Below are 26070 nucleotides of genomic sequence, written 5' to 3'. Positions count from 1 at the left end.
ACAGCCCAGCCACACATGGTTAGAATCTATTTTAAATGTGAGGACTACAGTGGAAGCACAGTCCCATTGCCATTGCGCTCTTATTCAGTCAGAGAGGGCTCAACGAGTGTTTGTTTACAGAGTAGAGGGTCTGGATTTCTTGGATCAAGTAGCACCTGTTGCAGTTCCCACACATTCAAGCAAGGTCTCGGCATAAGATGGCAAACAACAACTTTGATGTGTTGTTGCTGAAGCTTGAATGCTGTGCACCCGTTTGACCGGTGCTGTTTGTGTTGACCTACAGAGACGGTGTACCTGTTTGGGGGCTGGGACGGCACACAGGACCTGGCTGACTTCTGGGCCTACAGCGTGCAGGAGAACCAGTGGGCCTGCATCTCTCGAGATACAGAGAAAGAGGTGAGACTGGAAGAATGCATGAGAAATTCAGGGCAGTACAGTATTATGGTGGTGATTTGACCGATGTGTGTCAGATTAGGTTATGTGAAAAAAATATCATTTGATACGTACCAATTTGGTATTGATTTGTTTGTCAGCATTTATTTCGTATTTATTTTGTAGCAGATCCGTACCAAAAGAAACATAAGAAAATACGTTATTTAATCTCAAAATGAAAGGTTTTCTATTAACAAAGCAACGTCTTGCAGGGAGGGGACTGTTATTGGACACAGCATTAGCTGTGGAATGACCTCTCCCTTGCAGCCGGAACTGCAGACTCACTCCACATTTTCTGCCGCTGTCTGACAACTCACCTGTTCATACTCCACCACCTCACCCCCTAGCACTATATGTTTAGAAAAACAGGCCGTTTTGACCAAACGCGGTATATGGGAAAATAAGGCAAGATATATCCATGTTCCTGCAGCCAGGATGAATACAATTCAATGGGCGGCGGATGTAGTATTCCGCGAGGCCTCATGGGAAATTGAGTCCCCTCGCTCACTCCTGGCAGCAGGGGCTACCGTTACCATGGTAACCAATTAACACCTCAGGTAACGTGATAACGGGGGGGGGGGGGAATCGTTAACACTTGTGGGAAGGTGTTAGGCACTCCAGGTGTTAAGAAACAGCTGTTTCACAAATCACACATTATCACTTCGTCATAAAAACATTTTCAGTCCTGAGATTTTATTTTGCTTTAAGCCATGAGGATGTTCATGCCGTTTTACTCTGATCTCACACTTGCAAGTCACTCTGGATAAGAGCTTCTGCTAAATGCCTAAATTGTTATTGTAGCTTTATTTGCTGAGAAAATATCCAGTAGCATCCAGACCTAGCGCCAGAAAACTTATTGCGTTAAGAGACTATTCCAAACATGTTTGATCGGTTACAGCCATCTCTCTTGCCCTCTGTGCAGAGCGGACCGAGTGCGCGCTCCTGCCACAAGATGTGCATCGATTCCCAGCGGCGACAGATCTACACTCTGGGCAGGTACCTGGACTCCAGTGTCAGAAACAGCAAGTCCCTGAAGAGCGACTTCTACCGCTATGACATCGACGCAAACACCTGGACGCTGCTCAGTGAGGACACGTCTGCTGACGGCGGGCCCAAGTTGGTGTTCGACCACCAGGTCAGTCCGCCTCCGTCTCCGTGTCCTCTTATTTTCATCTATCGTAGCTTTGGAAATTAGGACCAACAGCAGTGTTGATTTTGTCGACTAAAACTATGACGAAAAATGTTTATCGACTGCCTTTTTTTTCACTGACGAAAACGAAATAAAACAAAATAAAAACTAAGCTGTGATGACTAAAACTAAGACTAAATTTCGTCAACAAAATAAAAACTAGACTAAAACGTTAGGGAGGGACTAGTGGAGAAGAGAGTCATTTTACGTATGTTTAGATGCTCTCAGGTGTTGCGTGCTGAATATAGCTGATCTACAAGCTCACAACCCGCTGCGACGCGTTGTGAGCTTGTAGATCTGCTATTTTCAACACGCAACCAAGTGTAAAATCAGTCATTACGATGCCATCAAGGCCCGCCAAAATACATTTTTGTTGACTAAATCGACTAAAATTATATTTAGTCGACTAAAATTAGACTAAAACTTTTCAGGTGACTAAATTATGACTAAAATGAAATTACATTTTATTCAAAAGACTATGACTAAAACTAAATCAAAATGTGCTGTCAAAAACAACATTGACCAACAGCCTCGATGAATGGATGCAGGTAAAACAACTACTACAACTACTTGTACAGATCTGCTTCTTTGGCAAGGTACAGTACTAGCAGGTGTTCAGAGATCACATTAGTCTGGAGAGTGGAGACTGATGTTGCCTGTTTAGATGATGAAATTGGCTGGTGAATTTCGGAACCCATTGCAGAAATGTTTCCCCGCCCTGGCTCCCACGGACAAAACAGGCATAGACAGAAGAGAAGCCAAGAGATGTCTGTCTGGGCTTCTGTGAGGCATTTAGTGAGTCAGATGGGTTCCAAGAAACCTCTAGATTTGAAAAAGATGGAGAAACGCTAAGTCAGCTCTTGTTTTAAAGCCAGGTTTTATGGCTTGGCTAGTACACTGTAGTAGAACATAGAAAACCAATATGTTTCAGCCAACACTGGCCCTCATATTAAATACATTCAGGTGGTTGCAGCTCAATGGGTGGAGTCCCATGATGATTCAGTTGTCCATTTAGGCAACAAATTATCAGTGCAAGTCTGAAAGACAATAGAGACAATCTTACAAAAACAGTAAAGTACAGACTACTAAATGTTTATAATATACTAATGGCAGGATTGTATCGAACAGAAGCCAACAGATCTCTGGGCTTCTTTGGCAAATCAGACGGGTTCATGAAAACCTCTAGATTGTTTGATGATATGCACACAGGCCAACAGCGGTTCTTCAGAAACTAGAATTCAGGCAGACATGTTTTAATATTTGCAACCGTAATCCATCGTTCCAAATCCAACAGAGTGGCATCCAGAGTCTCATCCCGCTGTCCTTTTAGTAACCTCTCTTGTTTTCCTTTTCCCACTTCCTCTGGGATGTCTCTTACACACACCCCCACCTAGGGATGGGACGATACGCGATATTATCGTTTATCGTGATAAAAAACACTCACGCTAATCGTATCGTGGTGATTTATTTTATCGTGCTATCGTCCTTCGTCATGCACTGGGATCAATTCACCTTTTATTTGCCGAGCTGCATATCTGGTACCATTTAAACCCTCTAAAAGGTACTTATAATATACATAGTTTTTTTCACTCTCTATCATATGTCTTTGCCACAAGCTACAAGCTCACAACACGTTGTGACGCGTTGTGAGCTTGTAGATCTGCTATTCTTTGGCAGATATTCCGCCCCGGGATAATGGATTTCGATTATCACGATAACATCGTAAATCGCGATTTCTTTTGTCATAATAATCGTGATATGACATTTTCATATCTAGTCCAGTAATTAAATGGCAGAGGTTGGATAAAATTGTTTTATTTTGTTTTTCAACTGATTCTGACAGGACATTAGGTCTACTAGCCAGGATAAAAAATCTACCCTAATCAGCTCATGGCAAATACCCACAGTGGCCAAATCAAGTTGGGCTCCCATCGACTTTCTATACAGGAGGAAAATACCCTGAAAAAAGGGGGGTCTAACTAGGGGTTTATCATGATGCTGAATCCATTGCAAGCATTTGTTTTGCACAGAAAACATTCCATGGCCCCAGAAAACTCCCACAAAACTGTGAAAAAGTGATGACTCATCACTAAACCATCGTTTTCTGGGGCAATTTTTAGCCCAAGGAATGTTTTTTTGTGCAAAATAAATGCTTGCAATGGATTCAGCATTCAAAATAAAACAATTTTGTCCAACCTGAGTGGATTCTTTTACTTTAATTACCGGACTAATCACCCCCCCCCCCCCCCCCCCCCCCCGTCAGATGTGCATGGACTCGGAGAAGCACATGATCTATACGTTCGGGGGTCGGATCCTGACGTGCAACGGCAGCGTGGAGGACAGTCGGACGTCGGAGCCTCAGTTCAGTGGCCTGTACGCCTACCAGTGCCAGGCTGGCACGTGGAGCCTGCTGCGAGAGGACTCCTGCAACGCCGGCCCAGAGGACATCCAGTCCCGCATCGGTCACTGCATGCTCTTCCACACCGTGAGTGATCCTTCTCCAAATAACAAAATGCTGTAGCGAGATCTACAAGCTCACAGCTCAACATGTGAGCTTGTAGATGGGCTATCTTCTCTATTTTTTGTGCATTGTATTAATGTAGTTGAAGAAAGAAATGGTATTGACTGCTGTGATTTACCACATTTGACCATGCATTTCATTCTGTGACCAAGCTGTGTTTTGGTGCTATGGTCAGCCTGTGGTCAACAAATCAATATGTGCAAAAGGGAAATTACGTTTAATTGTATTCAGATTGGCCAATCCCAATTGTACTGTAAATGTTGGTTGAGTTTATTTATTTTTTGGTCAACATTGTTCAGGGCCAGAGGCCAGACGTCTGTTGTGGCCAGTTCGTAGATTGTAGCCAAAGATAATGTGGAATAATGGGAGGGGGACACAAATCTTAAACCAATGCAATGTAGTACGCAGAGGACACTCCTTCCGTTTTGCATCTTAGCCATGAACTGCATGAAATGCGCACCACATTTCCTCTGCTTTCAATGAGCCAAGGAAAATAGGAACAGTGGGGAAAATGTCAGCTATTTAGAGTGTTGGCGTGAATGCGGTGCTGCTGACCTGGCTGGTCTATGCTCTCCTTCACCCTCGGTTGTTCTCACACCCTGTCTTCGCCTCTTTGTTCAACTAAAAGTCCCACTTCCTTTGCCCGCTCTCTCTCTACAGAGAAACCGCTGTCTCTACGTGTTTGGGGGTCAGAGGTCAAAGACGTACCTGAATGACTTCTTCAGCTATGACGTGGACGGGGACCACGTAGAGATCATATCTGATGGGACCAAGAAGGACTCGGGCATGGGTAAGAGTTGTGACATGCATGTCTGCTAGTAGGGCTGGTAAATTAAATCGGTGGTTCTCAACCTTTTCAGGTCACGACCCTGAAAATAATCATATTTGAACTGGGGGACCCCCCCCCCCCCCCCGCCACCCTGACGAGCAATTGGAGTTGTAAGAGTTGAGGCATTACATTTTGTATAACACGGTTCTATTGTGAAAATAGCCGATCTACATGCTCACAACGCCTCGCAATCGGCTATTTTCACTATTTCTCACTCTAAAGGGCTTTGCACACAGGACCGTTTCGTTTCTTTCCGTTTGCTGCATGATTAAAACGCATTGGATTTGGTGTGCAAGGCTGTGCGGAATCCACACTGCGGATCCGAAGAGGAGTCATAAAAGGAGTCAATGGGTTTTTACCGCATGCGACAAGACGCACAAATCGAACTGGGTTAGATCGGGGAAAAAACGCACAGCCACAGCCACCTGCCGCATGGCAAATTCGTAGCCGGTGTGCATGAGGTCATAGAGAATCATTGTTTTCTTTAAAAAAAAAAAAATCGTCCGTTTTTTCTGTGCGAGAAAAACACGTCTGTGTGCAAAGGGCTTAATATTTGAAAATTGGGCCAATGTTTAATTTGTCATTTTAGAGGTATTAAAAAGTCCTTAAATTGTCACTTTAGAAATGTGCATATATGCCCTCTATACACTCTATACACTTATGTTGGTTTGTTTACTGTTGAGTGAGAAAACAATTTTGCACATTAAGTTAATCATCTGGGGACCCCCCAAAAGTATTTGGGGACGCCCCTGGTTTTCCCGACCCACATGTTGAGAGCCACTGGGTTAAATGAGGAAGACATACATCTGGTCCGAGGTCAGTAATTCAGATTCAGACGTTATTGTCACATCACAGGTGTGTAAAATTGGGTGGAAAAAAATGTATCTTCAGATCTACAAGCTCGAGCTTGTATATCTGCTATTTTTGAATAGCCAATCAATGTGATGTTATAATATATTTCCTGTTTTTAATGGCTCAAATGAGGCAGAAATGGCAGTAAACTTGGCTGATAACCTCCAAGCACAGTGTTTTCGTTCAGTTCCAAGCAGGAACTGATTTTAGCACTGAGATTCTGGAGTGTTGTAAACCTGAGCCCTCAGATGGGACGTGGTGTGCACAGCGATCGCCCGCTTGGCACGGCGCCAGGCCAGGGGAGAAGGCAATTGTCCTCCTAGTTGCTTTTTGGGTTTGTTGCTAGGCAACCACAAAGAGTTTCTGTCACTGTGAGATCTTCATCAGACGTGTAATTAGTATACAAACAATGGCTGACACATAACAGCCGTAAACACGCACGTCAACTCACGTGTCTTCTTTGGCCAAATGGAAATGGCACAAAGAACAAGAACAATGTAAGACAGGGGTCTTCAACATTTTCAGGCCAGGGACCCCTTAGCTGAGAGAGAGATGAAGCAGGGACCCCCACTACGTATTGTATAAAATTGTGTTGCAGAAGAAAGATTTTCATAGATTTCTTAGACAGCTTAGACTTGTTTGACAGTCACTGTCATCATGTTTGAGTAATGTGTATTTTCAGACATTTAACCACTTGAAATATCAAATACTTTAGTCTGCTCTTCTTTGACAAAAATAGCCGATCTACAAGCTTACAACGTTGCGAGGTGTTGTAAGCTATTTTTGGGTAATGTTCCACTCAGAATAGGGATGCTAGGGTGCAAGTGGTTAATGTAAAAAAAAACATTATCCTATCACACAAAGATTTGGCGGCCTCCCTGTAGTATCTCTGAGGACCCCCTAGGGGTCCCGGACCCCCTGTTGAAGACCCCCTGATGTAAGAGATTCACTGGAGGAAAGAGGAAAGAAAATGAATACATTTTTTACATTCATAGATTATCAACTGCAAAACCAACCTTCACACAGTTTTCACGGCCAGACTGTTAATGCTGCATTTGGTGATCTGTTTCATGCACATAGTGGCATGGCCTGTGAAGCCTGTGATTGATCTTTTGAGGAGACAGACATGCTGTACATCCATACAGATAATGCAGACAAACCCTGTTCTGGACGGTTTGGCTGCCAGCCATGCTGTCCCTTGTCGGGGACTGACCATAAGTCTGAAATCTCATTAGTCCTACATCTCATTAGTCTGAATTTAGTTAGGGTTAGGTTTTAGGGTTTGGTTTAGGCTAGGGTGACCATATTTTCAGCCACTCAAACCGGGACGCAAAACACTGTTGTCTAAAACTGGGACCCTAAAAGCAATGCGCATGCGCACACACGCACCGCAGGGTTGCAAACAGGCAGTGAGTGATTGACAAACAGGCTCAGTATTGAATTCAGACACGCAATGAATTTGTTCCTTTTTTCTGATTGGTTAGGTGAGTATGTTTTCATGAAAAGAACATGATAAATATCTATGCAACCACTGAAAACAGCTACTATTATTTTAATTCTGGCGAAAACCGGGACAATTTTGTAGTGAATGTTGAAAACCGGGACATATTAGTGTTTTAGAGATATTTTTCGGGACACCGGGCATAGTTAGGGCATAGTTTGGGTTAGGTTTAGGCATAGTTTTACTTAGGTTAGGGTTAGGTTTAGGTTTAGGCATAGTATTTTTCACCAGGTTAACATCACCAGATTCGGACTAATGGGATGTAGGAACAATGGGATTTCCGACTAATGCCATGGCACCCCGTAGTCTACCATTTGTTTTATTTATTATTTTATAATAATAATAATTATTATATATATATATATATTTATATAGTTCCTCTTACACACATGATAATGCCCCTTTCTATAAAGAGTCAATAGTGACAATATGAAAGCTGAAAAGGTGCTGAAAGGAAAACTAAATCAGAATTGCTGGAATAATTTACTGTAAATAATTGTAAATGGTGTCCTTTCGTGCCGTGTTTATTAGTGATGACAGAAGCTGCCCTTGGGAACAGTAAAATGTCCCCCAGAGAGGACAATATCGATTTAATCAGTAACAGGAATTTTAAATTTAGTCCGGGCCAAATCGATGCCAAAGAAATTCACACCCAGTCATTCTGTGTGATTTTACTCAACTTGTATGCATTGCAAACACTGATTATGTAGCTCTTTTGGCTTAAGTAAGTGTTTTAACACAAGCCTGCACATTTCTTGCAGGCCCTCTTAACAGTTAAGACCCCTCTTTTCCGCATCCTCTTCTCTCCTGTCTGACAGAGAGGCGAGCACGTGTGTTGGCCTGAACATCAAGCCCCGCAAATAACAACAATGCGCTCCATTTACAGGCCGTCAGCTGACTCATCAGCGGTCGCGTGTGTGTGTGTGTGTGTGTGTGTGTTAGTGTAGCGGCGGCACCGTAGTCTCATGGGTAAATGTGTGTCCTTTCCCGTCAAGACTGTGACTCCATTGGACAAAATAACCCCCCCCCCCCCCCCCCACCACACTCCGACTAACAACCCCCCACCGCCAACTATCTCCGAACACGAATACACTATGCTGAAGACTCTTAAATGGCCACTGCAGGGTCCAGTGTGTGTAGATGTAGATGTGGATGTTTCTAGAAAGAGATAGCATCTGTTCCTGTCCTCTGTGAGAGAGAGGATGTGACAGATTCTCTGCAGCACCTGGTTAAAAGCTCCGGCAGCGCAGCAGTCGGCCACTTCCTGCCCAGATAGACAGATTGAGTGTGATCCCTGCCACCCCGGCAGATTTCGCCCACAGCACAGTATAAATAGACGTCGGTCCATCCATGGGGCCTTGTGCCGCTCTGTATCAGCCCTAACAGCAGGGAGGGAGCGGGGGACCAGTGTTGTTTTTGACAGCACATTTTGATTTAGTTTTAGTCATAGTCTTTTGAATAAAATGTAATTTAATTCATAATTTAGTCACCTGAAAAGTTTTAGTTTTAGTCTAATTTTAGTCGACTAAATATCATACGTTTTTTGGCGACTAAATCTGCAGTTGATTTAGTCAACTAAAATGTATTTTGGCAGGCCTTGATGGCATCATAATGACGGACTTTACACGCGCTGCGACGCGTTGTGAGCTTGTAGATCAGCTATTTTCAGCAACGAAACATAAAATGACTCTTCTCCACTAGTCCCTCCCTAACGTTTTAGTCTAGTTTTTATTTTGTTGACGAAATTGTCAATATATTTAGTCTTAGTTTTTGTGTGCCCGGGTAGCTCAGTCGGTAGAGCTCTTGCCTTTGTACCGCAAGGTCATGGGTTCGATTCCGGGCACCGCCAACTCAGCGTATGAGTAGCACGGTTTGGCAAGTCGTGCGGCAAGTACTGGGAGCTGATGGTAGGTGTGGCGCTCCACCTCAGCAGTCCATCTCCCAGGGGTCTAGCGCATTGTAACGGGGACAGACTCCCGCGTGTTACCGGCTGATACCGACAATAAGCCACTCCCGACCTACTTGTAGTTTTAGTCATCACAGCTTAGTTTTAGTCGACAAACATTTTTCGTCATAGTTTTTAGTCAACAAAATCAACACTGCGGGGGACGATGGGGAGAGGGAGGGCAGGGCTGCGGACACGGGCCTTACCGTGAGAGGCAAAGGAATCGAAAATATCTGAAGGGATGAGCAAGAATGAAACGGAGAGAGAGAGGAAGAACACAATGTATTTTGGCAAGAAGAAAGCTGCAAGCCCGAACATTGCTCTGTCTCCGTCTCTCTGTCTGTCTTTTCTCCCTCCCTCCCTCTGTCTCGTAACAGTTCTTGAATGTTTATGGGTGCAGCGGTCGGGGCCAGACGACGTACTAGCGCTGCAACAACAACATCTCCACGCTGTTCATTTCCATTTCATAACTGCTGCCTAATGAGCTCTTCCTCTGTACGGGGCGCAGCCTGTCTGCCTTCAGTATGTGTGTGTGTGTGTGTGTGTGTGTGTCTGCTCTCATCTCATTCACTTCAAATTAAATTGAAAGAAATCGAGAATCGAGCCAGTTCAGTTTGGCAAACGTTTGTCAGTATGGCATGATATGCCACACACAGTCCTGGTGACTTGACCTACTTACTAGGCCTGGTATTAGTAATAAGTTTGGGCGCCTACTGGTCCGGGTGCATACCACATAGGCATGGATGCCTGGCAGCGTCGCCAGTTCGATTCCCGATCCGGACGACCTTTGCCGCATGTCACTCCCCGTCTCTCCCCCCATTTCCTGTCAGTCTACTGTCCTATCAGTAAAGGCATAAAAGCCCAAAAACAAATCTTAAAAAAAAAATAATAATAATAAGTTAATGTCAGCGTTGGAACGTAGCATGGATGAATAATAGATCAACAACCTGGCTTTGTCAAGCTCACTAGAGAAACGGCTTGTTTTCTTTATGGTGCTTTTGAAAAATTCATAAGCAGATGGATGTTTTAAAACCTACGAAGGCTGGCTGGTGTTTGGATCCCCGTTGTGCTTTAAGATGACTTGTTTCTGTACCATCTACCAAAGCGGCTCACTGTCCAAACAATCCATTTCATTGGGCCAGCAGAGTTTGTCAGCCACCTCCATATCTAACCTGTTCCCTTGCCATGTTTACTCTGCAGAAGGAAGTCCAGCATGTGTTGACATTTATCCATTGAACCGATGTGTACTGCAGGGCACTGCGGCCAGGGATGATGATCGCTCCGCTTGAAATTTACATCACAGTCCTGTGTTCTTTTCCCCGGCTCCTCCGGGTCACGTTGCCATGGCGGCATGTTGCTATGTTATCAAGCTGTTGTGCTTCGCCTCTCGTACTTCCATCCGCCCATTGGTTTAACGGTTTTGTAAAATACCCCATTAAAAGGTGCATCGTTACACAGAGATGTCAGTTGATGCTCCTCTGCCGCCTCCTTTATGTTTTACTGTGCTAATCTGTCCTACTGGCACAGCTAGCTTCTGAACATTACCATATCTGTCATTTCTGGCTGCTGACCCAAGCAGCTTTCCTACCTACTGTACTGTGCTAAAGGGGGTAGTTTGGAATGGATTGCTAGTCTTGGACAAGGAATGTGATGTTATTTCTTGACTTGACCTCCATCTCTAAGCGCTACTGTTGTTTTGTGTGTGTGTGCCCTTGCCCCACCCCTCAGTACCAATGACAGGTTTTACCCAGAGAGCCACCATAGACCCCGAGCTTAACGAGATCCACGTCCTGTCAGGCCTCAGCAAGGACAAGGACAAGCGGGAAGAGAACGTCCGCAACTCCTTCTGGATCTACGACATCGCCCGCAACAACTGGTAACCAAAAGTATTATGCTTTCTTTCTCACGCTCGCTCTCTCTCTCTCAGTCTGTCTTTATCGCTCTCTTTCTCTGTTTCTCACACACAAACAAGTTGCATACAAATAAACGGTTTAGTCAAGACCTTTTCGATACAATCGCCACCGCAGCGTATCATACTTCAAAGGATTTCCTGACCTCCCGAAAACTACTTCATAATTATCCCTCACACAAGGGGTGTGTGTTGTGTGCATGCATGTGCAACCAGTAGTGAAACTCAGTGTTCCGCTCTCTCTGATGTAAGCTGTTTGGAACAGTAAGAACAGTATGTAGCCTCTCTAGTTCCAGTACATTTGTCTCAGAAACTGTTACAGCGTGTCCACTGAAATAAGTCCATAAGACACTTCAAGCATAATGTTCATCTGTACCCTTTCCTCTATACTAGGGGGAGAGAGATGTACAGCGTTCACTCAAGGATAGGGATGGGACGATAAGTGATATTATCGTATATTGTGATAAAAACACTCAGGATAATCGTATCGTGGAGATTTAATTTATCGTGATATCGTCCTCCGTCATGCACTGGGTTCAATTCACCTTTTATTTGCCGAGCTGCATATCCGGTACAACTTAAAGTCTTAAACCTTCTAGAATTGGTAAAAGATACTTATAATGTACGTACTTGATAGTCTTTTTTTCACTCTCTATCAGATGTATTTGCCAAAAAATAGCCGATCTATAAGTTGTGAGCTTGTAGATCTGCTATTTTTTGGCAAATGTTCCACCCAAGGATAATGGGTTTTGATTATCGCGATGATATCGTAAATCGCGATTTCTTTTGTCACAATAATCGTGATATGAAATTTTCATATCGTCCCATCCCTGCTCCAGGGCTTTTATTATTACCACTAAAGTGTGTGTGTGTGTGTGTGTGTGTGTGTGTGTGTGTGTGTGTGTGTGTGTGTGCGTGTGCGTGTGCGCTCAGGTCATGTGTATATAAGAATGATCAAGCGGTGAAAGAGAACCCCAGCAAAGCTCTGCAGGAGGAGGAGCCTTGTCCGCGCTTCGCCCACCAGCTGGTCTACGATGAGATGCACAAGGTGACACCATCCATTTTCTTTTAACTCGTATATTGCCGATCCCGCGATGACTCGCGAAATATCAAAAGTATTTACAGTGCCGATCGCGGGATGACTCGCGAAATATACTGTATATACAGTAAAGCTGGGCTGGCTACCTACCGTCCGTTGAAATACGCTGGCACGGGTGAAGTCGCCGATTCATCATCATCACGCATCCACGTGCACACAATAGTGATCCCATCCCATAGAAACCAACGGTCTTTCTCATCTTTACAGTCCGTTTTCTCCAAAAAACACTTTTGATGCCAAGGATGGCATTGGATTCTCGCTAAAATAGCACAAGCATGAAGGCATCCATCTTCCATCACTGTTTACGTTTCAGACCAGAACTACTTCCGGGTGAATCTTGAAGATCGTCAAGTAGGAATTGTTAGGTCGATCTACTTCCGGCCTTCAAAATAAGAGACTGGCCGCGGACGGAGCAATCGACCGGCACGCTGAACAATTAACCCTTTCATGTCGGTGGCACTAAATCGGTTTTAACTACATCAGCCCTAGCGTCAAAACAAATAGCCGAGCTACAAGCTCACAACGCATCGCGACAGGTGGTGAGCTTGTACGGTAGATTGGCTATTTTCAGCGAAGAGATTTGGCGTAGAGGGGGCAAAAAAAAGGAGCGGGCCAAGTACAGAGCCCTGGGGGACACCTGTCAACGAAATGCATAATTAAAGGGTTTAAGTGGTTAAGGACCTAAAAGTGTAAATCTCTGATACTAGTTTTGTTTTTCCCCTGTGATGACTGGTAAAAAATATATACGGAATCTTTGATGGCTGTTCAGGCCTCTAAATATAGTAAAAGTACAGCACACACACACACACACACACACACACACACACACACACACACACACACACGGACATAGACAAGAGTTGGACCAGGTTAGCTTAGCATGTACTCATTCAACATCCTGTGTCCAGGTGCACTACCTGTTTGGTGGTAACCCGGGAAAGTCCTGCTCTCCCAAGATGCGTCTGGATGACTTCTGGTCCCTCAAACTGTGCCGGCCCTCCAAGGAATACCTCCTCCGCCACTGTAGATACCTCATCAGAAAATACAGGTGTGCTATTCCACCAGTGTGTGCTCATGCCCCTGAACTTGACACTGCCAGGACAAGAATTGTTTGGCGTTTACTGCCCTCTAGTGTTCGGTTTTTGTAACCACAGCCCAGTTTCCATGCCATTCAGACCAACACTCTTGACTTTTACAGTTGATGTGTTTGTTTTTGGGGGGTCCGGGTCGATTGCTAGGTTTGAGGAGAAGGCACAGTCAGAACCACTGAACGCCCTGAAGTACCTGCAGAATGACCTGTCTCTGACTGTGGACCACAGTGACCCAGAGGAGACCAAAGAGGTAGGGAAACGCTACAGCAGATGTAATGGTAGTATTTAAGTACAGACCGGCCGATGCCAGATTTTTGTTTCCGAACCCGATTTGGGAGAATCCTAGACCACAGATTACTAATGTTTTGACTGATGTTCTTTTCTAATCAGTAAAAATAATTTTTTGATATGATTACATTTTCTATTTCAGAACGTACGTATACAGAAAATATGAAGTGAACTTTATTTTCTTTAACCATTCAAGCCCTATTGCGGCAGTGCGATACGTACACTAATGTTTCAAATTTGTTTTAACTATGGCCTATAACGACATGCCCATAATAGAGGTTGAAGTGGCACATCAACAGCATAATCGCAGATACAGACGTCACCAAAAAAGTCAAATAATAGAGATATATCGGCAATCATGAGCTTGTACAAAGCACCTGAACTGGGTAAGATTAGTGTGGCTGGATTAAGTGAGAATTCAGGGTGTGGTAAACTACAGCAGGGGTTAGAGAGACATTGGCCTGAGGAAAATGTACTTGCTATAAGTCTGGGTTAGACGGGCCTAAACATTAATTTAAGATCTGAACCTTAACTTTTCACATGAACCTAAGATCTGAACTTTTTCACATGTGAAAAGGATTTCCTTGTGTGCTGGCGACTTCTTCTGAGAGTGTGTGTGTGTGTGTGTGTGTGTGTGTGTGTGTGTGTGTGTGTGTGTGTGTGTGTGTGTGTGTGTGTGTGTGTGTGTGTGTGTGTGTGTGTGTGTGTGTGTGTGTGTGTGTGTGTGTGTGTGTGTGTGTGTGCACGTACAAATATCACAGGCTGATGCATATCATTTGGGTAATCATTTTGTGAAGGCCAATTCTGAAAAAATGTAGACGGTCAGACACAGACGTACTCCCTTTTGAACAGAGATAAAAAAGCTCTTTCATTGAATAGGAGCTCAAGGTCTCTTCCTAGATATGGAGAGAAACTTTATGAAACACCTGCCTGTGAATCACACTGCCAACATTCTTACGGTGGGGGCAGATTCTCTTATTTTGACATTTATGGTACATTTATGGTAGAGTGCTTCTCACACTTTTTAATTAAAAGGATCTCTCCAATGTTTAGGTCACGGACCCCCACAATTCTGAGATTGTACAAATGGAACGGCTGCATTTGGATCCATTTGTACACACTGAGCTTTTAACTCATTGACTGCCAGAATATTTAGCCAAACGACGACTCTTACCTTTTTAAAAGTAGTCACGGCATATTTATCTCAAGTAAGATCCAGTCCGATCTCAAACACTGCGCTGTTTTAAATGATCCAGCCTTTCCAAAGATATGAGCTATAGTTAGCATGTTTAGAAAGCAGACCCTCCTGAAAACAGGAAACGGACATATAATACAGTATCTGGCTTAAAGTCCTGTTCGCAATTTGGTGTTAGGGGAGTTTCTCACCTGAACTGAGTCAGTGGGTCCCTAGACATGAAAAATCACCAAGGTGCTCGTCCGCCATAGTGCCACGAGTGGCTCAATGGCCAAATCAAATATGGCTGCCATCGGCTATGATGAAAATCCAACTTTTCTGTTTCTGGGTGTATATGCACATGTAATACCTCTATTTGGACTAATTGTGGTGTGGGGAATTCATTTCTGATATTGTTTTGACCATTTTGGGTGATTTGGACCTCAAAAGGTTATGGTCAAGGTCATTTTGCTATTCCGAAGACCGTGGGCCATAACTTGGCCATTGTTAGGAGTAAATACAGGTGCAGTAGGTCTAAATCAACTAATGCTGACTGTATAATTCATTTCTGACATTGTTTTGACCATTAAGGATCATCTTGTCTTTGAAATATCAATGTCAATGCCATTTTTCAAAAACGATTTTGTTCATTACTTGCACTTTTATAGTATTTTTTGTAAGTTTGTCACTGTTTTATAGTAAGGTTGTTTACTAGACATACTAGTGAGAAATACAACAAGTAAACATCCACATTTAACTTTAAAGGGGGGTTTTAAATCGGTGTTTAAATGAGCAAATAAGACTATTTACGAATAAAAGTGACAAATAAAATCACACAACAAAAGCACACACAAAATTAAATAACAATTTCCCTCAAAGTGCACCATATTGTGATTGTGTGCATCCAAGTTAGTATGATGTGTTTTACAGGATGGATTTGCCATTGTTCCATGGCAAAATATGATGCACCGATATCCATCAGCAAGGCAGCCATATCCTCGAGAGTCGAAGTGTTCCTTGCATCCATCCATGTTCCATTGGTTCTAGTCTTTCCTCAGGTTCCTTGGCTGTTGCAAGCAGGTGGCAAGACATGCACTAGAAAGGTGCCTTGTTGGTCTCAGCAGTTGTACTTCTCTGCTACCAATGCTGTGTCGTGTTCTGTCAAGGTCTTTGCCTCTCCAAAGTGTGTTAGATATTGTATTTGGTCAGAAGCCATAGCTGCATGCTTAGTCCCCACCTGGCCCATGCAGTCATCTCCAGTTTCCAAGGCATATGTCCCCTGATCACTGTCTTGGCTAGTGGTGCTCCAAGATGAGAGACTGCTTGATGCTGTAGAAGCATGTGCCGCTGCACACCTAGTGCCATACTGCTACCAGATCTACTTAATCCCCAGTGCTTGGAAGTATCACTACGACAACTCTCTGGGGTCCACTCATAATCCTGGCGACCCATTATTCCCTCCATTAGGTTACGGGTAGGTTTAGTTATAATAGGGCCAGTTGACTCCACAATCCACATGTACCAGCAGCTTGGTGACAGCCTCCTCAATCTAGTTCAATCTTTGGGATCTCTTCACCTCCAGCCCCTTTTGCAGGGAGCCACTCATCATCATCAGAGATAACAGACGCACCCATCCCTCATCAACTTTACAAATTCTGGGTGTCTGAGGAGAACACACAGCTCTCCAGCTTTGTGTTCGGAATATGGTGTCCATTCAAGCTTGTGGCGATGTAGGTAGAACGGCTGCCTTGGAATCTGAAGGTTCCAGGGTCGATTTCTGTCTCCTCCTGCTTATTTGTCGAAGTGTCCTTAAGCAAGACACTGAACCCCTAACTGCTCCCGGTGAGCACCTTGCATGGTTTCATGGTGTGAATGTATGTGTGAATGTGTGTGTTAATGGGCAAATGTGAAATACATTGTACAGTGCTTTGGAGAAGAGCGCTATATACTGTAAATGCAGTCCATTTACCATTATCAGCTCTGTTGTCTCTGTTGATGATGTCGCTAGTGGAGAAGAGATCCCAGACATCTTGAATAGGATTGAGGAGGCTGACACCTGGTGCATGTTCAGCCTCCATTATAACTAAGCCTATCCCTAACCTTCACTAACATAATGGTCAGAATAATGAGATGTCGTAACTATGAGCGGACCCCAGAGAGTTGTTGTCTCCTTCACATTACTGCTATATTACACCCCATATTTCCAAGCACTGGGGATGAAGGAGATCTGGCAGCAGTATGGCTCTGGTGAGACTCACTTCTACTGCATCAAGCAGTCTGATCTTGGAGCACCACTAGCCAAGACAGTGATCAAGGCACATATGCCTTGGATACAGGAGATGACTGCATGGGCCAGGTGAGGATTAAACATGTAGTTATGGCTTCTGACTGAATACAATATCTAACACACTTTGGAGAGGCAAAGACCTTGACAGAACAAGACACAGCATTGGTAGCAGAGAAGTACAACTGCTGAGACCAACAAGGCACCTTTCTAGCGCATTTCTTGACACCTGCTTGCAACAGCCAAGGAACCTGAGGAAAGACTAGAACCAATGGAACATGGAACAGGACATGACATAAAGGCTTGTCCTGTTGTCTGGGACAAGTGCCCATACTATGGAGTGGAGGGAGCAAGGGGGTTCATTTTAGCCGTCCTTTTGTTATTATTTCAATGTATGACATTTTTATCCGGACAAGTGACTTTTGTCCCCGGACAAGTGAATGGGAAATATACTTGTCCAAAGGACAACTGCCTCAAAAAGTCAATGTCAAGCTCTGATGGATGGAAGGAGCACTTTGACTTTTGTACACTCCTGCCATGTCTGAAGCAAGACACTCGACACTGATGGAGTTCTGTGCATCATATTTTGCCATGGAACAATGACAAATCCATCCTGTAAAAACACCTCATACTAACTTGCATGCACACAATCACAATATGGTGCACTTTGAGGTAAATTGTTATTTAATGTTGTGTGTGATTTTGTTGTGTAATTTTATTTGTCACTTTTATTCGTAAATAGTCTTATCTGCTCATTTAAACACCCATTTAAAACCCCCCTTTAAAGTTAAATGTGGATGTTTACTTGTTGTCTTTCTCACTAGTATGTATTTTGTTATAAACAAAACAAACTTACTATAAAATAGTGACAAACTTACAAAAAATACTATAAAAGTGCAAGTAATGAACAAAATCGTTTTTGGAAAATGGCATTGACATTGATATTTCAAAGACAAGATGATCCTTAATGGTCAAAACAATGTCAGAAATGAATTATACATGTCAGCATTAGTTGATTTAGACCTACTGCACCTGTTTTTACTCCTAACAATGGCCAAGTTATGGCCCACGGTCTTCGGAATAGCAAAATGACCTTGACCATGACCTTTTGAGGTCCAAATCACCCAAAATGGTCAAAACAATATCAGAAATGAATTCCCCATACCCCAATTAGTCCAAATGGAGGTATTACATGTGCATATACAGAAAAGTTGGATTTTCATCATAGCCGATGGCAGCCATATTTGATTTGGCCATTGCGCCATTCGTGGCACTATGGCGGACGAGCACCTCAGTGATTTTTCATGTCTAGGGACCCACTGACTCAGTTCAGGTGAGAAACTCCCCTAACACCAAATTGCGAATAGGACTTTAAGCCAGATACTGTATTAATATGGGTGTTTTCCTGCTAAAATTAACATGAGAGCGGATGGAGATCCATTTTTTTTTTTTATCACGCCTACTTCCTGTTTCTTGTTGGAAACCGGATCCGTTTTTTTTTTTTACAGCAGATGGAGATCGTTGCGATAAAAAATAAAAATGGGTCCATTTAGTTCCAAACAATTTAGTACAATTTAGCTGGGGACCCCCTCCCTGGAAGCCCCTCAAGGACCCCTGGCGGTCCCTGGACCCCACTTTGAGAATCAATAGCCTATTTGTGGGACTGTCAAATTACTAATAGAATATTGTGTAAATAATTTCATTTTACTGGCGGGCCAAGTTTGTTCTGACCTGTTACCTAATGCTGCGTTCACACTGGCAGATACTAAGATACAAAGCAGAGCAGCACATCTGTCATGGAGTTGCTGTTTGCACAACAAGCTCGTTGACGTCATCGAGTGTGCGTTGGCGAGCAAAATATAAAGGAAAATAAAGAAGAACGTGGAGCTATCTGACATTTATAATTATTTCAACCCCTCATTACAAGCATGAAATATGTGTACTGTAGACCAAAGGTGAGTGGAAATAATAATACATTTTATTTGTATTGCACTTTTTATTCCCCCATCCCAGAGTGCTAAATTTTAAAACACAAAATCATTCACAGAAGGCGTTTAAAAAGGTCAAGCACAAAAGGATATTGCTGACACTGGGTGGTTACTGGTTTAGTGTGTACACAACAATCTAACACAAAAAGTTGCTATAAAAACGTTTTTTAGGCCTGTTTTAAAAGAGTCCAGGGTCTGCAGTGCTCTGAAATAGATAGGAAGGCTGTTCCACAGGCCCGGTACATCACGTTTTGTGGCTTTGTACATTTTGATTGTGATTTTTTTTTTTTATCCAGGAGGGGATTTCAGTAGGGATGGGACGATACGCGATATTATCGTTCATCGTGATAAAAAACACTCACGATAATCGTATCGTGGAGATTTATCGTGATATCGTCCTCCGTCATGCACTGGGATCAATTCACCTTTTATTTGCCGAGCTGCATATCCGGTACCACTTAAACTTGATACAGTTTTTTCACTCTCTAAAAAATCTCTTTGACAAAAAATTGGCCGATCTACAGTTTTTGAGCGGTGGTCACAACGCTCCTATACGTGGCCGTGTGTGTGGGTCTGTCTGTCTGTCTGTCTGTCTCCGTGTCTCCGTGTCTGTCTGTCTGTCTGTAGCCTGCAGTAACCTTTTCTGACCACACATGTTAAGGGAGGGGCGCTGTTGCACACACACACACACACACACACACACACACACACACACACATTTTGATTATCGCGATAATATCGTAAATCACGATTTCTTTTGTCACAATAATCGTGATATGACTTTTTCATATCGTCCCATCCCTAGAATTCTGTGATAAATTAATGATAAACTATTAGCACGCCTGCAGGTGGAACTGCTTAGTCACTGCCATTGAGCATGAATTAAATGAGATTCACTGTGCGTTCACTGTGTTCAGTTCCAGCTCCTGCCCTCAGCCCTGTTCAAGTCCAGCTCTGACTTCATCCCACTGGGTAAGTCCATGTCCTATTCACTATCCCTCACAGCAAAATCCAGAGTGTTAATTTAACTCGGAGGCCCCGTGGAGAGCAAATTCTTTAGCCATGTCCTTCAACCCAAACACCAATATGATTAGGCCTGGTGTCTGGCGATGTAAACCGTCTCATACGCATTTATTCAGTACTATAAACACAATATACAAGAAGTCCTTGTTCTTTGATCCCATGGGTCCTTTTGTACGGTTTCCTGACCTTTAACTATCTGTGGGAACACACCTTCCTGTTGGAATGGAGTTGTAAAAATCCTCCACCCACTGACTGCTGAACTCGTGTCTTTTCTCTCATTCCATTTCTCTGTCTCCTCTTTGTCTGTTTTTCTTTCCTTTCTGCACATCTCCTTTTTCTCTCTCTTTCTCACCACCTCCTCCTCTCTCTCTATTTCTCCTCCACCTCCGTCAGGTTTCTCAGACGTGGACCAGACCTACGCCCAGCGCACGCAGCTCTTCGACACACTGGTCAACTTCTTCCCAGACAGCATGACCCCGCCCAAGGGGAACCTGGTGGACCTCATCACCCTGTAGCCCCGTCCCGCTACCAAAACACAGCCACACCGCTGGCCCTCGCCCCAACGGGACTTCCCCCCGTCGAACGGAGGCGCAGCGGGTTATTTTTCTATGACCCGAGAACGCTCTCTGTCGCCCGACCGTGACCTGCCCGTGGACTGCATTCGTCTGCTGCTCCTCTTCTCCTTAGCCGCTCTTGGCTGTGGTACTGAAGCAGGCGGGCGAATTGGGGGCCATAAGCGGACACACGCGTACGTGGGTTTGAAAGAGAGGAGGCGGGTGGACGCGAATACTGAACCACACTGTGTTTATTTGATTACGAGAAAAAACTAAAACGCCACAGCAGCCCGTGTCAGTTTGTGTTTTCGAGGTCCTGATATCTTTTTTTTTTTACGAAGAATTCGTTTGAATTGGGAGTGCGTAGAGAACCCCATCGAACTCTGCCAAACGTAGCATTAGTGTTAAAAACGTTTTCACTTGATTTCAGAAGGTTTACATGAAGAGGATTTGCACGCAACGTTTGCTTGGCATTATTTGCTCATGTTCGTGTAGTTCTTCCCTGTTTTTTAAGTTGGCCCCCCCCATCCCCCCCAACTCCTTACTCTTTGTTCTCCAATGGAAAACATGGACGTACGTGCAGTCGACCACGGGCATAGGCATTCGTCCTCGTTGTGGGAGAGTAGATGGTGAAATGACATCCATTGAGACGTGTTTTTGTTAAGATTATCGTTGCTGTTGGGCAGAAACCTTGTATGTCCAAAACCATAATAGATGGATCCATTATAATTATTATTTGGTGAGAAATTAGTGTATATTTAACTTTATCTAAATATATATTCATAAAAACCCACAGACAGATTTAACCACCAAGACTTTTTCAACCTAGTAGTTTGGGCATGTCATTGTACAGTGAAATATTTTCCAGATCTACAAGCTCACAACACCCTCTCATCATGATGTTTGTGTCACGCAAAAGTAGCAGAAATGGTAACAGACCGAATCGCATTGTGAGCTTGTAGATCTGTAATTTTTTTTCTGCAAGTTTTTTTTTTTTTTTGGGGGGGGGGGGGGGGGGGGGCATTTGTGGTGGCGTCACGTTACAAAATTGAAAATAGAGCAATACATTATGGTGAAAGAAAACCCCATAAGAATATATTAAATATGGAGATACAAGGTTTATGTCAGACAACAACATTATGTTGAAATAGTCCTAGATGATTCTTTAGTTTGTATGTTTGTATTTTTGCTCGCTAACTGCCCTTAATATCCTATCTATGATACAGATGGTCGTTCAGACATGGGTGGTCAACATTTATTAGTGCTGTAGAAAGAATAGCGGAATGATCCTAAGATATACAATATATAATTTATAAAAATATATATGTGTGTGTGTGACTTGAGCCTGCCAGTGCCAATAATCACATTTTATTTAAATTTCTTGTAGGAGAAGCTGTTCTTCTATTTACCCTGTTATGTTGCCATTGCATATGGTCTGTGTGATTATATGAATGGATGAAAACCCCAATGTTTTTTCTTCCAAGACTCTTGAGTGTTCACCACCGTTTTTTCCCATAGTTGGAGCAGGCAGAATATATATAAATTTTAAACGACACTTCTCACGTGCACGCGCAGACGGCTCTAGTTTGGTCTAATCCAGTTAAAGGGATTCATTGGGTTCTGACATACGTACATCAAGTGGTCAAAGTTTGTACACATAACCTTGTTCTCTGGCTCTATGCGCTGATCATAGGTGCTCTCTGCCCACTTAATGCAAAATGTACACTTTTGAAATTCACCACACAGTAATATCTGTTTATAAAAACACTAGCTTCTCAAACTGTCTACGGGGAACTAATAGTGACATGAAGAATCAGTGATTCAGACCCATTAGGAACTGTTTGAGGCTTGCCCGCTTGGAAGGCTTGTGAAATCCTTTTTTATTTAATTATTATTATTGTTATATAAGCTGCTAAATTTGACAGGCGTTGTGATTTCCACCCTGGTCATTAATAGAATGCTTGTGGAAGTGAACCTACTGTCTAATATCTGTGTACAGTGATACAAAAAAAGAAAAACCTACCGTCTTCCATAGCTCTCAATAAGACTATTGGGTTGTTTAATATAAAAACTATTTATTGATAAAGCAACACCCGACTGTCTCTCCTGATGATACACTAAGAATAGTTGTGATGTTTTTTTTTATCTATGGAATAAGACTATATTTCAGTAACATTTTTTTTATTCCAATTATGTTTGTATCAACCAGAATTTTCAAATTGCAATATATTATTTCGACAGTACACGTCCTCTCAACCACAAACATAGGATAATGTGGGGTGTTTTCTACTGAAGATCCACTCCATTAATCATTCAATTGATGTGCGCTAACTGCTAACAAAACCTTTTTTTTTTTTTGTCAAATAAGTAATCGGAGAGTTAACCTCTTTCATGCTGGCGTTCCTATTTTGGACATGTCATACAGGCAAAGGTGGTTTAACAAACAAACAAAATGGGAAAGGTTCAGATCTGTGGAGATTGGTTTTTAAGAAGTTTAACCACTTAAACCCTATATGACTTAGTTGACCGGTGTCCCTAAGGGTGCTATACTTGCCCCCCTCATTTTTCCCCACGAATTTCTTTGCAGAAAATGGACAATCTAAAAACTATAGATCTGCTTGTGCCGAATGTTCGCCCCCCAGAATAGTGACGCGAGGGTGAATTGACAAGCAAACCTCCGGTGTAAACTGTCTGGAGGAATGGCTGTTTTGTAGACACGCCTTTAATCTATCTGTCGAATAATTTTTGTTCTGTCACAGTGAAATCTCCACTGACATAGTAGTCTCTCAAGAACAGACTGAGCTCCATTTAAGTGAAAAGGACCTTTTCTTTGACGATGGCTCGCCAGATTGCTGACAGAAACATTGGTTTTTCAAAAAAACCTTTGAAGGATTCAAAAGACACTTATAGAATCGGGTCAAAATTCTAATTTTCACGAATTAAAAAAAATAGCAGATCTACAAGCTCGCAGCGATTTACAAGCTCTCTGAAATCTCTCTGGTACTACGGACATCAGAACATTTGCAGGCCAACTCAAGCTCAACGTTGCTGCCAGACGCATGTGGTTGAAAATTAGTCCTGAAGGAATCTGTTCAAGATTGAATCTCATGATCAGAGGTCCAATTAATCTGTTAGACCTGGTGATTTCACTATGCAATCACTTAAGTCCACAGCATTCCGTTTCTTGGCCATTACCATTGTCATGCATATGTTTTTTGAGAGTATGTGTGTTTGGTATTGTGTCTGTGCAAATGTATGCCTATGTGTCTGCTGCCCTCGTACAAGCTGAGTGGAGAAAGTTCTGTCATATCATCAACAACAATGTACCGTCCGGTACTGGTACAAAGTACAAAAACAAAAGGCTACTTTGAGAATTTCTATTTATCATTTCACAAAACTCTAGGGTTTATTGTGACTGCTTAGAGATTTGTTTATTTTTGTTTATGCCTGAAGAAAATGAGAACTGTTAAAAAAAAGAAAGAAAGGAAAGCACCTTTTGTAAAAAAAAGAAAAAGAACAAATGCCAAATTCACTTTTTTGTGTGCAAATTGTAGCGTTAAGATTCTTAACACAAATTTAGCTGGATGGAATGTTATTTTTTCATCTCTTTTCTTTTCATTTTACCCTTCCTCCACCCTTGATTTTGACTCGGGAGTAGACTGGTACTCTTGGGTCGGGAAGCACTACTCTGTGGATAACGTGAATGTGTAGAAATCCTTGTAGTATTGCATTGTATGTATTGTATATAACGAATAAAGATTGTATTTTGTTCAGGTTTTCTTAATTCACTCTCTGCAATGTTTATTAACATTGTGATCATGCATACTGTACATAATAGTCCTGCCATGGATTTGATTGGAAAAAGAAAAAAATACTTTTATTTGCAAATCTTACAAGAAAATGTTATTGCCTTCGTCAGTCTGCAAGGCAATTGACAATTTACAAGTTCCAGTGTGTCAGACCCCTGTTGCTTGGCTTCATCAGCAAACAAACCATAAATATATAAAATACTGGTACATACTTTGGTGAAAACATCAAAAAGTATAAAAGTGAGACTGTACACGACAAAAATTGGGTGTATTTTCTTTGTCCCCAAGGTGATTGATTTTGCTTCGATAAGGTGAAGCTTGTGGTATGAATGTAAATATATAACATTTTAGTGAGTGAAGGGGAGGTGAAAGAGTTGATTGACAGTGCAAACAATCAAACGGCAACAAAAATTAAATTAAAAAAGTCTTAAAATGTACACACAAAGCTGTGTGGTTCAGTCTGCCTTTTCAGAATATAAAATGGCTCAACTATGCCCAGCATCAACAATTACAACCATCCAGGGTATGCGCATGCAAAGTGAGTTTAATGTTTAATGCAATCAGATAGGACCTTTCTGTTTGGATGTTTGGGCTGTCAAGGCCAGAAAGTAGTTTTTTTGCCACTCAGTCAGTAGGCGTTCCAGCATAACTTCCAGGTATGATGATGATGTTGCGCGCATACCCTCTATTTACAGTGTTTATTTCCCTTAGTTTTATTTCCCCAGAAACTTCTGTCTCTACCGACACTATCGTTCTGCATCAATAAGTTCAAATGTGTACCACTGTGGCCTTCACAGCCATTGGCAGGTCCTTGAGCTAATATACAGTAGTCAAAATCACCAGGATGAGTTGAGCCCGATTCATACTTTGGCGTTGCATGCCGAAAAAAGCCACCCTACAAGCTCATTAAGTTTTGCGGTTGCAATGCGTACTGAGCTTGTTGGTCTGCTATTTTTGGCATGTGACAAGCAGAAATTAGGCACTAGATTATCCTGAGGTCATCTAGCTCTAACGTACTAGTTCTAAAAGATAAAACTGTCAGGCCTGTTTGTTACGCTGTTAAGATTTTATCTATCTGTCCAAGACTGCCCTGGCATCACATGCCTATGGAAGCCCATTTTTGCCATAAAATAAAAATGTCTGGATTATTTATTCGTGCAATTCTCATTTTATAGCTCTTCTTTTTCTTCTAATTGGGTATACTTACTTATTGTGAGAAGAAAAAAACTAAAATATTAACAGAAATTGCGTAAATGGAAGTTGTTCAAGCTCACAATGTGTTGCATCGCATGTTGGGCTTAAGTGGTAAAGTAAGTGGCTAAGTACGTTTTTAAGAATTCAAGCCTGTTTATTTTTATTCAGTGATGGAAATGAGTTTCCATATGGACAATCTTGCAAGTTGATACGTTTGAAAGATTGTTTACTTCACAAGACTAAACTTTTTTTTTTAAATATATTATTTACAGGTGCTTATGTATAAATCAACACTCTTTTGGTGAGTATAAGAGACGTTGGAGTGCATGCCTCTACCTGAACATTTGTCAGTGACCATTTCATTTTGATCACTTGAATTTACTTGAAT

General features: G+C 42.5%; 1 protein-coding gene across 2 annotated transcripts in view; it reads left to right on the top strand.

The window, feature by feature from the left end:
• The window catches only part of mkln1 (muskelin 1, intracellular mediator containing kelch motifs), a gene marked incomplete at its 5' end in the record, with an annotated part of 36205 nt that extends 11755 nt beyond the window's left edge, over positions 1 to 24450 (top strand). For both annotated transcript variants that reach the window (XM_080754053.1, XM_080754052.1), the window contains 10 exons: positions 284 to 396; positions 1355 to 1567; positions 3885 to 4106; positions 4803 to 4932; positions 10998 to 11145; positions 12112 to 12226; positions 13186 to 13325; positions 13516 to 13618; positions 20020 to 20074; positions 20519 to 24450. In XM_080754053.1, coding sequence (XP_080610179.1) covers positions 284 to 396; positions 1355 to 1567; positions 3885 to 4106; positions 4803 to 4932; positions 10998 to 11145; positions 12112 to 12226; positions 13186 to 13325; positions 13516 to 13618; positions 20020 to 20074; positions 20519 to 20640 — 1361 coding nt within the window. In that variant the 3' untranslated portion in view covers positions 20641 to 24450. The remainder of the gene's footprint in view (positions 1 to 283; positions 397 to 1354; positions 1568 to 3884; positions 4107 to 4802; positions 4933 to 10997; positions 11146 to 12111; positions 12227 to 13185; positions 13326 to 13515; positions 13619 to 20019; positions 20075 to 20518) is intronic.
• Positions 24451 to 26070: the final 1620 nt, after the last annotated feature.

The sequence above is a fragment of the Nannobrachium achirus genome, assembly GCF_963921795.1.
Source record: "Nannobrachium achirus genome assembly, chromosome: 23".
Lineage (NCBI taxonomy): Eukaryota > Metazoa > Chordata > Actinopteri > Myctophiformes > Myctophidae > Nannobrachium > Nannobrachium achirus.
The sequence above is the reverse complement of the archived record's forward strand: the minus strand, read 5'-3'. Positions and strand labels throughout refer to the sequence as shown.